General features: G+C 40.6%; 1 protein-coding gene across 1 annotated transcript in view; it reads left to right on the plus strand.

The window, feature by feature from the left end:
• Nucleotides 1–16,708, plus strand: part of LOC308331715 (glutamate receptor ionotropic, kainate 5-like) — a gene marked incomplete at its 3' end in the record, with an annotated part of 177,684 nt that overhangs the window by 129,049 nt on the left and 31,927 nt on the right. The window contains exons 11-13 of the mRNA XM_080787207.1: nucleotides 162–269; nucleotides 847–1,050; nucleotides 15,316–15,429. Coding sequence (XP_080643333.1) covers nucleotides 162–269; nucleotides 847–1,050; nucleotides 15,316–15,429 — 426 coding nt within the window. The remainder of the gene's footprint in view (nucleotides 1–161; nucleotides 270–846; nucleotides 1,051–15,315; nucleotides 15,430–16,708) is intronic.

The raw sequence follows: 16,708 nt of genomic DNA on the forward strand, positions 1-16,708 counted from the left end.
ACCTGCGACCTGCGGCGTATGTGTGTATATATACGACCATGCTGAAGGAGGAGATCCCTCATTGATTGTTGCATATTGATTAAGCATTCTACTGGCGTTTGCTCTCTGTCTGGACATGGAGCTGTCTGTCTGAATCTCTCTCTCCTTTATGTGATGGGCAGATTGGCGTCTGGTACTCCAACAACACGTTGTTCATGAATTCCTCCTTGCTGGTTCTCAACACCTCTGAGACACTGGCCAACAAGACCCTCATTGTGACCACCATACTGGTAAATCGCACGCCACGCACGCACGCACGCACGCACACATACACACACACACACGTTAGTGTATAGTAATTACATAATTAATTTAATTATATATAGATTCATTAGAAAATCACTAATCATGGGAATAAATTGTTCAGAAAACAATGAGTTTAACCTTACTGCTATGCTATATATATACTTTATAGGCTATACAATGTATAGCCTATAAATTATTAAAATCTATAAAACGTGCTATAGAAATATTGATTGATTGATTTGTAATTCATTGTTTTGTGAGATTAATTGATTTAGTGGAAGTAAATTGATTCCATGGCATTGATAAATTGGTTGATTTGATTGCCTGGTTGATAACCTGATTGATCTATTGATTCATTACTGTATTGGTTAATTGACTGATTGAGTAAGTGATTTGTTGATTGGTTTATTAATTATGGCTTGTTTTTTATTGATTGAGTACTTCATAGGCTAATTGTTCAATGTATTGATTGATCAACTGACTGACTGACTGACTGACTGACTGATTGGTTGGTACAGTAGGTACTATACAGTATGGACTAATTGTTTGACTGATATCCAGGAAAACCCCTATGTGATGCGTAAGGCCAACCACCAGGAGCTCCATGGAAATGACCAGTATGAAGGCTTCTGTGTCGACATGCTGAGGGAGCTGGCAGATATCCTGAAGTTCTCCTTCAAGATCAAACTGGTCGACGACGGCCTGTACGGAGCTCCAGAACCCAATGGCTCCTGGACTGGCATGGTGGGAGAACTCATCAACAGGGTGAGTAGAGAGGAGAGGAGAGGAGAGGGTAGAGGAGATTTGAAAGAAATAGCAACACTTGCAAACACAGAAGAGACAAGTCAAAGCACATTTATGTATACATTGTTGCAGCCTCAAAGGGCTTTACAGGCTTGCATTTAATTAACAAAGGAAACAAATAACAATCCTGAGCGTTAGCCTGGAATCAAAAAGCCAAGCCCCTATAATACCCAAGGCCGGATTAACCCTCCCAAGGGCCCCCGGGCTAGACAAAATTACAGGGCCCCCCTGGGCTGTACGGTGCGTTTTGGCGAAGCCGTGCGGCCGGAAAATAATTAGGGTATTTCGCTGTAATTTTGGGCTACCCAGCCGCCCAACGGTAAGTCCGGCCCTGGTCATAATGGGATTGGTGGACTCTTATCCTCACAGTCTACAGGCAAATCAGAGCACAAACCACAGGTTACAAAAACTTTTTTTAACCGTATTAATACCAGGAACACAGTTACGTTAATTTCTCCACCCCCTGCCTGTGACAGAACGTGACATTTCGTCTTTCTTTAATATAATTTTAATCTGGTAATTAAAATTTTCATGCAAACTGCCATCTTTGAGACATTATAAAAGTGAAAACTTTGATCGTGCTAAGAAAGTGAAAGCACTCCACAGCGATGCATTGCCTGGAATGAGAATCTGTCTCAAATGTGGTCTCTCTTACCCTCTGCTGCAGCCTGCAGGGAACCTCTCTCTCTGTCTCTCTGTGTGTGTGTGTGTGTGTGTGTGTGTGTGTGTGTGTGTGTGTGTGTGTGTCTCTCTCTCTTGCGCTTTAATAATAAAATGGTAATTGGTCATTATGTCCACATTTATGTCTGCCTGGCTGGGTCGGGTCTCTTGGAATGTCGGAAATAATCGGATCTCGGACAGGCTCGGCTCCGCCATTTGAAAGAAATCTCGGAACAGATCGGAATCGGATGAAATAGTCACGGATCCATTCCGTTTCCTCTTTGAAAATGTTTTCGGAACTGGTCAGAATCGGTAATCTCACAGATTAATTTCGGATTTTGGGACCATTTGTTTGGACCCGTGAAGAGCTCTAGTGTGGATACGCTGGTGTTTCTTCAGATCACTTGACTGATGGAAACTCTTGTCACACTGTTTACAGTGGTATGGCTTTTCTCCTGTGTGAATACGCTGGTGTTTCTTCAGATGACAGACGGAAACTCTTGTCACACTGTTTACAGTGGTATGGCTTTTCTCCAGTGTGGATACGCTGGTGTATCTTCAGATGACTTGACTGACTGAAACTCTTGTCACACTGTTTACAGTGGTATGGCCTTTTCTCCAGTGTGGATACGCAGGTGTGTCTTCCAATTACTGAAACTCTTGTCACACTGTTTACAGTGGTAAGGTCTTTCTCCAGTGTGGATACGCTGGTGTATCTTCAGATGACTTGACTTACTGAAACTCTTGTCACACTGTTTACAGTGGTATGGCTTTTCTCCAGTGTGGATACGCAGGTGTGACTTCAGGTTACCTGACACAGAGAAACTCTGTAAAATCTGATCGACAAGCTCATAACGGATTGCATTGGGATATTGTTTTGTTGTGTTTTGATAATGTCGTGATTTAAATGTACTGTAATGTTTGGTGCACTGAGGACCCCAGGAAAATAAGTATTGCTTCTGTTGTAGCTAATGGGGATCTGCATACATAAATTAACAGAAGTGATCCCGTCACTCAGGCCAGCTGTTTCCCCCACATAACCTCTTGTGAAATAGTTCATCTTAATTAGGATCATTTGAGTTAAACGGCACTGTCCTTGAGCGCACAATGGAGGAAAGCTAAATTGGGAAATTGGAAACCGCCGAAACCACTTAACGGCTTGTCAACAGCTCCCGTGGAACTGACACATCATCATGTGTGAGCCATTGCATGTGTTGGTCTGTGTGAGAAAACGGTTTTAACTAATAATGTCATTAAGTTATTAATCATGTGCCTTTGTTACTAATTACAGTCGTTTATTATCTAATCAGAAAAATTATCTGAGTAAGAATCGGAAACACTTGCTAATTAAAACCACGGCACCTAAATATGACAGATCCCTTGTGCAAATACACCATTCTGAGACGTCGTGTCACGTGGGTACGTTAAAGGTGCTGCAAGTTAAAACGTTAAATATTCTAATAGTAATCATTGCTATAGAATAGATAGTTTGTTCAGTCACAGAGATCTCCCCGTCCCTGTATCTCTCCATAAAATGCATTTTCAGGCGGGACACCAATTTCTTCCAATCAGAAGAGAGAGAACTCATTAAGACCGGATAATGAAGAGATTACGTTTAGAGGGAAAAGGGGAGCGGAGATATTTATATAAAATGAGTCCCCACACACTGTCTTCACTTACACAACTGTTACTGATGTCGGGCATGGCTGCCTGCCATGGATGCCTGACGAAGGTCCGACCAACCAAAACGTTGCATCAATAACAGTTTTGTAAGTTTAGACAGTGTTGGACTCCCCTCTTTCCTCCTCTTCTGCAGTTCATTGCTCTGACGCACCTGTCCTTCCGTAGGTGTGCATAAGGACTTTTGCGGGTCTTTGCGGGTTAGCCATCCCACTAGAAATGCACCAAGTCTATGTCTGTGTGTGTGCGTACTGTTGTAATCCACGCAACTCAAGAACCGTTCGCCCCACTGACTTTACAGTAAATTCAGGACCACCCCAAAATGGCCTCTGCCCGGGCTCTGGACAGGGGCCCTGCCCAGTGTCCATATGGAGCTGGCCTGTTCTGACATCATTCTGATGTCTGCATTTACAACTTGCATCGTTCCAAGTAGGTCAGTGCCCAACGGGCACCGCTGTATCCAACGGGCACCGCTCTAGTGGTAAATAAGTCTTTGGATTTGTCTACAAAAAAAATCTAATTTTGTTTCTCAAATATGATCTTTTTAGGATGGCCTGTCCACGCTGTTATTTGCAAGGGATCAGGTCAAACTTGTCAACATTGCCAACGTATCAGCAATGATTGCTATGGTAATGACAGTAGGAATGAGTAGACTTATTTACACAACCGTGCAGACAACAACAACACAGCAACCGGTGGAAGAATAGAGATTCGCCCTTCATGCCATATATCAATCAACTTATATTTATATAGTACATTTCCAACAGCCAAAGGCTTTCGACTCGTGATGCAGAAATCCAGACATGTGGACATTGCGAGTGATATAAAGGTTTGATATCTGATTTTAGTGGTTAGAGCGTCCAGATTGAGGCAAGTTTTCCTATAAATGTGTGTGTGTGCGTGCGTTCGTACTACCGTGCATGCGTGCCCACTTTTTGCCCATATATGGAGATTAAGAAACTCTCCCAAATTGGTGCATTATGCATGTCTGACGTAATAGACTGGTCTTCAGGTACTCTGATAACGGGTAGTTACTACTCTAGTCTTCTAGAAATCATGTGTTTTGCTGTTCAGGCTTGAAAAAAGCAATAAGCAGCCCCGTCGTACAGTTATTTTATAATAACTGACGTGCTCCCAGTAACTAACAGAAATTGGTGGACATTGTGAATGTGACAACCCACCATTAAAGTATTATAGCAACTGACGGCAGCAGAACCATGAGAAATATACACGGGCATATTTACATTTCAACATTGGGGCAATGACAGCCACTGGCATTTAAAATGTAATATTTATAATTGTCACTGCTCTCTCTTAAGCTAACGTGCATGCTTGTGTGTGATGAAATGGCATTGGCTATGGGGGCAGCTCAAGTAAGCAGTTAATAAGCTAATCATATGGGACTTAGATTGTAATCAGGATCCTTCAGCATCCTACACATACACGCACGCACGCACACACACACACACACACACACACACACACACACACACACACACACACACACACACACACACACACACACACATGCTTTTAAGATCATGAAAATCTGTGCAAATCTTTGAATATATATATTTTCAAACTCAAACTCCTTTGCACAAAAAGGTCCTGGACTAGGTTTTACTCTGACCTTGCACTTTGGATGTAAGTTGAAGAGCCTGTTCGCCAGCCAGAGAAAACATTAGAGCTGTACGTTTCTGCAAATTGCAAGAACGCTATTGTGGGCGTTATTTAATCGCACAAACGTTGCATATCGTCGACATTTCTAGACGTGGACCATGTCAACTCAGTCCTACAGTATTATTTACTATTCTGTGCAAATCGATGTGCGGCTCGAATGGCGTTGAGTCGGCAGCAGCTGCGGCTTCGTGCATATGAGTGCGGACACTCCCTCAGGGGCGCCTCTCAGGGCTCCAAGCGTGCTGCTAGTGGGGGAAAGTAACTATGAACATTTACTTAAGTACTGTACTGTACAATTTTGAGGTATTTGTAGTTTACTGGAGTAATAGTTTTACTTTTACTCCACTACATTTATTTGGAAACTTTGCGCGTGCGTGCGTATGTTGCTAGTGCTGACGGTGTGTCTGCCTCGCGACATCAAGATGCAACGTTTCAGTGGTCTTGCAGAAATATATGTCCATCGACAAAGTTTGTTTGTTCTCTCGTGATTTGGTCGCTCTTGATAAGAGTGTCTGCTAAATGCATATATATATAGATACACAATGTCACGGCTCATTTCCTTAAACTACACAAAAGCTTAGAGGTCTTCTTACACACATTCTCATCTGCTTCTGTAAATGTAGCGCACACACACATGCTAATTATGATTCTCCAGTTCTACCCATTTATATTTTAAATTGCCACTTTCCATGTTATTCTCAATTTTTTGTGAAAGCATTTATCTCCAATATACACGTGTGCGCTCGCACACACACACAGGCACACACACACACACACATCTATGCAGCTCCCTCATCAGGGCTTCAATGACTGATGAAAGTGGGTGAAATCGTCGGAACAAGTGTCTGCTTGTTAATCAATTAAGTGCTAATTAAAGAGCACACAGCTGTCTGAGATCTCAGTCCAGGAGGGGCCACTTAAAGCACACCATGGATTATATCTCCTCGCTTAGTTTAGATTACACCTAATCAACCAAGACTAAAGTGCAATCCCAAATAACATAGCTATATCATTTGTATGGTGTGTATAATTTGTTGTTTACTGTTTGTGTGATATTGTAACTATTATAACACTATTATTATTAATAATGTACTCATGAATTGTTAACACATCAGCTAATTAAATGCAAATTAAGGAGCAGAGGTGTCTGAGGTCTTGTTTAAATTAACCTAAATTAGACTTTGTTTTAACCGAGATAAATTGGAAGACATCCACAGAGTTGAAGGAGCATGGTATCTTTTGTGTGATTTTACATGTTTTCAGACTGCTCTTAAATTAATTAGTAAATTAACTCTTGACTGTTCAGTTAAATGGTCACTTAAATGGACACTTAAGTGTCAATTTGGCCGTCAATTGGTGAATTAAATGCACTTAAGAGCAAAGAGGTGTCTCATGGGCTCTGTGTAATCTACCTTATCCTTCATTAGCACTATGGAAGCTTACGCAGCTTAGTACTTCTAACTCTGTTGTTGTAAAGCAGTCGTTTGGCTTTTTGGCACATAAAACTAGCCTCTGTTAAAGTAGAACATAGACTGTAAAAAAATATGGACAAAGCGTTCCCCGGGTCTAACATGAACGTAAAATGAAGCCCGTCAGTCCTTCCTTGTGTACATCGCCATCTTTCTAGATCCGTTTGGGCCCAGCTGGCCATTGGCTGGCCCAGACAACGAGGTGGGACTTCCCCGCTTCTTCTCCGTTGGTTTTTATTTTGACTCGAGTGGGTGGGGGATCCCGTTCATAGACTGTAACGGTAGCCACGCCCCTCAGAACATGCGCGACTTTATGGTCATTTTTTTATAAATGGGACCATAATTTTCCAAAAAGAATATTATGACATATTAGAATATATATTAGAATATTAGAAATGAGACTTTAAACTAGTGACTGGAAGCAGAAAGTATTCATGACCATGTTTATTAAGGTAATACAGTCTAGGTGAAGTTGGGCCCAAATACATGGACTTCTATGGGGCTATGGGTTTTTTTGGGCCCAATGACAGCGCCACAACAGGCCATTATATGAACTTTCAGGAAATCCCGATTTCCTTGTGGCTTCACAAAATATCTGTCTGACTGCCCCCCTGAAGTAGAAGCAATGTGGGAACCCATTGGCAAAAAAGAAATAAAAAAAACAACGCACTCTGCTGTACTGATGTCTGTGTCTGATTGGATGCCCCATGCCGACAGATTCAGCAGTGCTGCTCGGAAACTATTCTTCAGATTGGTGTTAAATAAAATAAAATCACACCCATGTGAAGTGAGGGGCGATCTTATCATCGTACATCATCATACATCAACTCATTCCGATCACCTTCTTCTTCGATGTTTGTGTTATTACGCACTGTTTGTGTTTACACGATTACTCAAAATTGTCCATTCATTGTCAATGGCATTTAATGTTTGTGTAGGACAAAGTATGTGTTAGCACGTACACCAAAAGCTGAACATAGGAGGGGCACCTTGGCTGGATTACTAGCCAAGGTGCCTGGACCGCTAAGCCAGCCCAGGTCATAAAATTAATTCTATAAAAGCAAAACATGTCAACAATAAAACAATAAAGCAAGGAATCAGAAAACAGCACTGGTGAAAATCAAGGAATCAGTACAGGACTACCGGTATATGTTACAAAGGCCTGTCTGAAAAGGTGGGTCTTTAAAAGTTTTTTTAAAAGGTCCACAGAGGCCACAGATTTCAGGTGATATGGGAGGTCGTTCCAATACATAGCCTGGGGGTAAAACTAGCAAAGGCTCGGTAACCTTTAGGTTTTAGTTTTGTGGGAGCAACAACAGCAGGGCTTTGGATGAGGATCTCAGAGACCTTCTGGGAACGTATGGTTGGCGCAGGTCACAAATATATGGGGGTGCCTGGCCATGGAGTGTTCTGTGTGATGACAAGAATTTTTAAATATATATATTTTTTTCTAACAATATTTTTGGGGCTTTTTGCCTTTATTACTACCTACTTGTACAGTAGGTAGACAGAAAACGGGGAGAGAGATGGTGGTGGGGGGGAAACACACACAGCAAAGTTCGTCGGGATCGGGACTCGAACCCGTGACACACTGTCATGCTGGATCACCAGCCAAGGTGGATCACCAGCCACCTATCATTTACTGGACCTATAATTTACTGGGAGCCAATGCAAGGAGAACAAGATGGGTGTGATGTGAAAGGATCTCCTGGGCCTGGTCAGCAATATGGCAGCAGCATTAGATGTAAAGGGAATTAGCGTAATACAGACTTGAAGACATGTACAGTACGTTGAGAATGAGGGCTTGCCCTCAACTGTGTTCCGAGTATAAATAAAGGTGAGAAAGAAATGCATGGATGATCATTTCTAACAACCAGTGGAAAAAAACTTTTTTATTTATTTAGGTAAAGTATCAATACTGCAATATATATATAAATGTACTTTAAAATGTACAAAAGTATTGGCATCAAAATGTAGGCCTATACTTACAATACCAAAAGTAGAAAATACTCACTATGCAGAATGTCCCATTTCATGTTTTCATGTTTTCACGCATTGTGAGCTTGTAGATCGGCTATTTTCAAATGGCCTAAAATGTATATAGGGTTGTGGTTAATGTATGTTTTGTAATAATAATCCAAATCTACAAAGTAACTAGTAACTAAAGCTGTCAAATAAATGTATTGAATACTTAATTGAAAATATATTTCAAAAGGATAAATAAAATAAAAAAAAGTGTAGTGGAGTAAAAGTACAATATTTGGATCTAAGATGTAGTGGAGTAGAAATACAATCATTGGAAATACTCAAGTAGCGCCTACAAATACCTCAAAACTGTACTTAAGTACAGTACTTAAGTAAATGTACTTAGTTACTTGCAGAATACTGCACGATACAATGCAAACTATGACCTCTGCATTGTGCACAGTATACTTCTGTATAATATAAATCAATAATCCATTAAAAGAAACCTACCTATACTGACTTACTGAAGAGGGGGGGCTTTCAAACAAATGGAACAGAGCTGCCATCATTAACCCTGGCTCAAACAAAAATAAGCGTTGTTTTAAACCAACAACGCTGTACTCACCTTGGGTGAAAGAAGAGGTGTTTTTTAATTGGAAAGAGAGAGTGCATGTCCCTATGGTCACTCTCCCACATGCCGGAGAATCACGCAGCACAGACAGTAATAGTCCTTTCTCCACTCAGACCCCTGCTAGCTCCTCATTAACCTTGAAAACACAGAACAATGGGCCATTGTTCACTTTGTAAAATGATATGCAATTGTCAAAGTTGCATACCTTGTATATCCAAAACGTTTCTTTTTTGTTTTGTTGATGCGGTATTTAAAAATATATTAAATGGTGAAAATAGCCGATGTACAGTACAAGTTCACGAGTCACATCGTTGTGAGCTTGTAGATCCGCTGTTTTCACTACTTTTGTGCAACACTTGTTTGATGGCAGATCATTTACAAAAAATATAAAATAAAAGATGAAATGTGGAGATACAAGGTTTGCATCTACCGTGTACTTTCAGTGTTGTATAAACGGACAAATATCTCCAAATAGAACCAAAAACATTATTCACACTTCACCCTTATCTGGTCTTGTTGGGTAACAGGAACATTGTATGAGCACCAGGTGCGTTGACTTTGAACCTTGGTTGAAGGGTTTATAATTGACGTACTGAAGCTAAATGTTAGCTTAAAATGTAGATGCAAAGTGGAATAGGTTCAACATACAGCATAATAAAATAATTGACAGTATTATAAAATATGTAGCCTACTGCATGCTGTGTAGACTATAGTATACATTATCTATCTATTATCTACGCATCTTTACATGCACACAAACAACCTGCTATTATGCCATGAAATCAACTCTTTATTAAATCTGTTCATGTAAACCTCACCTCACATTTCCAATGACACTGATAAGCTGTGATCCTTCTGGTAAGAAAGGGGATTACTGTGAGATATAAGGCCAATGTTTGCCTTGGTGGGGAATTTATAGGCCTTATCTCATTTACTGAAGGATTTGATTCTGTGCTGCTGGTGGTGGTGGTGGTGTACTGTAAGCTCACTCAGTGTACCATGTCCATGTTCTCAGCATGTTTGTGATTTGTGTAGATTTACACAGTCTCCTTAATGTTCACAGTTCACACACACATAGTGGTTCTCAAAAGTGGAGCCCTTGAGGGGGTTCTAAATGGGACCCTTAGAGGTCTGGAACTTGAAATTGACCTAAAAAAAAATAACCCTGCACACTGTCTTCAAGATATTTAATGCACAAAATAACGTTTCAGTCGGCCGCACACTGACCACACTGATGAAGGTGAGTGCACAACTGAAACATATTTTTTGCATTTCATTGTTTCTGTAACTGAAGACAGTCTGTGAGAATCTTTGTTTGTGTTCTCGTGTGTTGGCTGTCTACTCCTACGCAACCGTCTTATCAAGAACTTCTTTTACCAACGTTCACAGACCATGACCAGATAGGGGCATGGGAATGAGGGCCACGGCTTCAAAATACTTCAAAATAACCTGAAATACTGACGTCATGAGTCCTAGTCCATAACACATCAAATACACGGTGCCGTACAAGACATGAATCAAAGGGATTCTGTAAAAGGCAGCACTGGCAACCTGAAAAGTCTTCTGCTTTGATTTAAAAAGAACTGAGGGTTCTAGCAGACCTGCAATTTTCTGGGAGTTTCGTTCCAGATATGTAGTGCAGCATAAAAACTAAAAGCTGCTTCTCTGTGTTACAGTAAGTTTTGACTCTGGGGTCAAAAAGCAGACCTGTAGCTATATGGATCATAACATAACCGAAATGTTGATCCTCAGCCAGTCAATGCTTTATAAACCAGCAGTAATGTTTTTATATCAACTCTTTGACAGATAGGAAAGCCAGTGGGAAGATCTGAGAACTTGAGTGATATGATCCACCTTCCTGGTCTTGGGAGACTTGAGCAGCGTTCAGAGTTCTGAACCGACAGCGGCTATCGAATAGATTTTCTCCTTTTCGCCCCAAGTTAGTCTTACTTGGCCCCCTTATATGTATTGTTCTGACCAAGCAATTTGTTGAAATAGTCTCTCCATGCAGCCGTGCTGAAATGAGCATGACAGCACACCTAGCCGTAAGATTTTAGAACGGATCACGATTAGAAATAAATCAGTTGTGCATCAGAGCAGCAGCAAAATTATCTTAGGAAAGGAACAAAAACAAAACAATTTAAAGAATACATTTATTTTCCTCCTAGGTTAATAATAGCTGAATGGGATGGGGCAGGTCTACGCTCCTGCATGTACATCAGTTATTGTAGTGGTACTTGGAGAGCCAGATATTTTCTGTGGTAGTACTTCAGTATAAAAAGGTTGAAAACCCCTGTCCTAGATTATTCTCAATTATATTTGCTGACGACACAAACATTATTATTTCACATGATAATGTTGAAATATTATTTAGGGTAGCAAATTATGGTTTAGCATGTGTCTCAAACTGGTTCCAGACAAACAAGCTGTCATTAAATGTAGAGAAATCACATTTTATTTTATTTTGTAATAAAGGTAAGAGCTATGCTAAGGATCATAGTTGATGACAAACTTAATTGGAAAAAACACATTGATCATGTAGCAATGAAGTCTGTAGGCATAATTAGGAAGGTGTGTACATTGTTGAACAGAAGTAGTTTTTTAACACTGTATTATAGTTGAATTTTTCCTATCCTATTGTAATATAATATGGGCTAGCACTCATTCATCTCATCTTCAAAACATTATTTTACTTCAAAAAAGATTTGTTAGACTAGCAACCTCCTCAGATCGATTTGAACCATCTGCTCCTCTTTTCAAGAAATTTTACATTTTGTCTGTCTCTGAGGTAAATTCTTTACAGATATGTATATTTGTGTACAAATGCATTTATGACTATCAAAATTGTTTCCTTTCTTTTAATTCAAATATCCATTCATATGCCACACGTCAATCCAAGGACCTGCACATACCTTATTGTCGTACTTCCCTTAGGCAGTTCTCAATAGGATATAGAGGGTCTACTCTTTGGAATGCTATTGATTCTAGACTGAAAGAATCTCCATCTCTGCTAGTCTTTAAACCAAACTACAAACAAACACTCTTATCCAAAACATAGTAGTTTAATTCACAGTTGGCTACATGTGTGAGTAGATCTGCAGATGGGTTGTTATTATGACTTTAATATAAAATATTGTGCGAATAAATAAAACCTAAAAACCATAGTCCTTGTGCCAATTAGTTCCTCCCCACACACATTAAGTGTATTGTCACTGCTGGTGTATATCCTGCCAGTGAGGAGCCCCCATGCACCGGGAGGACGTGTCGTAGCCTTCGTCCTACTCCTCCCACCAAACACTCCCTGCTGACAGGTGCCGCCCCAGCCCGTATAGGGATACGTGCAGTATACAAATATCACCCTCCACACCGGATTCACCATGGTGGATTCACCAATCACCATGGTAGATTCCAACCCACAACCTCCGCGTGGTGGTGGAAAGACTTATTTAGAGAGACACCGCTCCTCTCTGTCTCTCCTTCTCTCTCTATTTCTCTCTCCCAACACGGTTACCACTGTCGCAGTATTTGCTTGCTCTGGGTGGGATCTCTGTCGGTCCTTTACTCTACATGGAAAGTGTCTTTAGACAACTTTGACGCTTGACACAAATTGAATTGAATTACAGAAGAATTTACTGTAGATAAATGAATAGAATTTATTTTCTTCCTTTCCAAATCCAGCTGAGGCATAAGTCTTCTGACTTTGTAATTGTCTTAATGTGGGTGGCTGCTGAAATTCAGGCCTGAGATTTCTGGTTGGGTTGTGTTTTTCTTTTCTTTTTTTTACATTACCGATTGAAGCCGAGTGCTGACTTTTAATCGTTCTTCCTTGGTTCCAAAAGCAATTAACTTAAGTTTTGTCTTTTTTCATCTCATTAAAAAAGGCAAGGTTACCTAGTTTGTAAACATCTGCAGCAGACATGCTAATCCTGTGGTATTTCGTTATCTCTCCAGCCAGGCGCACTTAGCTTTAGGTCTCTCACTTGTACACTTATCCCAAAACACTGAAACGTCGTGCAAAGCCACGGCCAGGGAGTTGTGGAAAGAGTAGTCACAAAATAGGTGGAACTGCAGCTCAGGTTGCTAAAACCCCCCAGAAGACATATAGAACATGACCTTGGTGTCCTCCGTGGTATACTGTAGCTACAGGCATGATGGGAATACATGACCCTGTGCCTGTCACACATTTAGTTTTCTGCTGCTCATGTCTCTCTCTCTCTCTCTTTCTCTCACTCTCTTTGTTTTTGCTCCCTCTGATTCTTTGCTTGTTCTTTTGATTTTTCTCTTGGGTTCTGGATCTCTCTCTCTCGGTAGCTGTCTCTCTCTGACGCACGCACGCACACACCACACACATGCACGTACACACATGCACACACACACGCACACACACACACACACACACACACACACACACACACTTGCACGCACACTTGTACACATCACTTTGACATTTCGCAGCTCTCTGCATCTTCACTCTCTCTCGCTGTCTCGTTCTCTCTCCCCAGTGGCGGTCGACTATCTACAGTACGTGTCAGCTGCTCTTTCATGTCTTGCGACACACTGACCCCGTTTGACCCGCTGTCTTTCTTCTCCGTCGGTGACCTCTCCGTGGCACTTCTTCCCTCCCCTTGCTCCCTTGCTCCCTCCCTCCTTCCCTCGCACGTCGCTCCTCTTTGATGTTGTGCTCCTGTTTAAAGATTTCCCCGTCGATTGTTGTTTCAACACCAATCTGCTTGACATTCTCTCAAATACCTCTTCGTTCATTCTCTCGAACTCTCTCTGGTTCATTCTTTCATGGATTAAAGTTCTCAGTCGTCCACGACTGATTTCAGTCTTTTTGATTCCATAGAAGTCAGCATCATGTCTTCTTTGGAGCCATGTTGGACGGTGAAAACACGCTGTCAATGTGTCCCCCATTGACAGCTTGTAGATCGTCTATATGTTCAGTTATAATTTTTTTGAGCGTTTGATGTGGTTAAACTAGAAATTATCTTCCGAAGCATCTTCCATAAAATCTGTAATAGTCTCGGTCGGATATCTCATATGAAAGCAAAGGTTAAAGCCTCAATCTGTGATTTAACCTGGGTGACAGCATCCAGGAGACAATATTACCAAAACATCGTCATTTTACATTATTGTGTTGATTGTTTATGAATCAGTGTGGTGCGGCTCCTTTCATGCTGTCTCACAGATCACACATTTAAGACTTGGTCATGCAAACATTTTCAGTGGTGAGATTTTATTTAGCTTTAATCCATGTTCTCTCCTTGACTTGGTCTAAAACCCTCCCTGCTGCGATGACGACGCTATAAACCAGTGGTTCCCAAACGTTTTAGCCCGTGACCCAGAAGAGAGATCGGACGTTTGCCCCACCGAGACCCCAACTAGTATAACAGCTCTAGAAGCTCACAACGCGGCGCAAAGCGAGCTTGTAGATCACTAGTTGATCGGCCACTTTCACTATTCTTAAACATTTGTTTTCTAATTTATGGAATTTCTTTGATTTCTTCATGACATTACTGAAAAGAATCACTGAATTCTGTTTTTAAATCAAGGATGTTTTTTTGTTTTTTTGGGGGATGTTATTGAAAATGTTTTGAAATAATAATAAAGAAATAAAAATGTTGGAAACAAAACTAATAATAATAAAGGGACCCATAAAAGTGTGTCCGAGACCCACAAATGGATCCCGACTCGCTGCTTGCAGTGCTATAAACTGTATCGTCGTCAATTCGCCACACAAGGCCAACAACGCAATGTCATATAAAATTACATCTCTAAATCATACTCTGACATACGATGGTGCACTTGTCAAAGGACAAGGTCAAAAAGATCAGTTATTGATTATTATCACATTTTGAAAAGCCAATTTCACGTCGTGTGCGTTACATATCCTATAGCGGACTTCAAGATTAATGTTAATCAACGTTTTACATTTGCATGAGAAACACACTGTCAGACGTGACAAATGAAAGGTGATGATGTTGCATGTTCTGACAATATAGATGTCCATATAATATTTGTCAGTATACTGTAGGCTATGCGTTGGAAAATGAAACATTTTGCTTTGACTGAGCCATTCCCCCTCTCTTCTCTTCTCTTCTCTCTCTCTCTCTCTCTCTCTCTCTCTCTCTCCCTCTACAGAAAGCAGACCTGGCTGTAGCTGGTTTCACCATAACCTCAGAGAGAGAGAAGGTCATAGACTTCTCCAAACCGTTCATGTCCCTGGGCATCAGCATCCTTTATCGGGTCCATATGGTAAGTAGGCCAGTGTTGAATTTGACAGGTAGCAAATTTAGATTTTAGTTTAGTCATAGTCTTTTGAATAACATTTATTTAGTTTTATTTCACATTCTAGTAATCAGAAACGCTTTAGTGTTAGTCTAGTTTTAGTTGAGTAAATGTCATAAGATTTTAGACTAAAATGTATTTTGGCCGACCTTGATGTCATCATAATAGCTGATTTAACACTTGCATTCTGAAAGTAGCAGATCTACTATTTAGTTTTTATCGGTTGACCAAATTGTCAGTATATTTAGTCATCGTAGCTTAGTTTTTTATTTCGTTTTCCTCAACTTGTGTGTAGATCGGTTATGTTCATTACCGACACTCTCGTATGATAAAGTGGACTTAGTAGAGCATTAATTTTTCAAAACAACATGCAGTTAAAAGTTGAAAATTGGAGATACAAGGCTTCTTCCCAACAGCAAATCAACGATGATATCTTTGTGACACAAACACACACACGCACACACGCGCGAGCGCGAGCACACACACACACACACACACACACACGATCGAGTGCACATCGTAGGACATATTTAATGATGGTAATCTATGTAATTGTTTTAAGCTGTTGACTTATGCACGCACATTAGGGAGGCTGCCACGATGTTTATCGGCGTGCTGCTCCCTGGTGTTAAACAGTGTGAATTTATGTGTGGCACACTGCTCTCGCTTCATTAATAGGCCTACTTAACCAATATCTGACTGTATCCCTAAGTGGTGCAAAAAAAGTACTCAATTTTGTTACTAGTATCTATAGAGGGTACTGAGTGGAAAAAACTACTTTTCTGGCCTTGCGACACATTGTGAGCTTGTAAATTTCAAATGGCCAAAATCTAGGGCTGAATTTTTTAATATTATGTTATGTAATAATAATCAAAGTAACTAAAGTGTAGTGGAGTAAAGCTACTGTATAGGCTACAATATTTCCCTCTGAGATTTTATAGTATTGGATGTTTAACCAAGTCCTTCCTTTTGCCTTTTTATTGGTTGTAATTTGGGCTGTGTTCCAGCAGACGACTCAGTCAGTCAGTCAGTAAGTCAGTCAATCAGTCAGTCAGTCAGTCAGTAATTCAACGTAACGACAGGGAGCTGTAGCTCCCTGAGAACATTGTTCTGATCATCATTAATCACAGTTCACTTGAGAATCGCATATTTCCTCGTTGCTGTTGATGAGAGTGGAAATTGTGTTGTGTCGTGTCTAACTCTTAACTCTGTGGATCATCTATGTACGCTTGTGTGTGCGTGTGCG

This window comes from Protomyctophum bolini (genome assembly GCF_963924005.1).
Source record: "Protomyctophum bolini genome assembly, chromosome: 17".
In the NCBI taxonomy this organism is placed as follows: Eukaryota; Metazoa; Chordata; class Actinopteri; order Myctophiformes; family Myctophidae; genus Protomyctophum; species Protomyctophum bolini.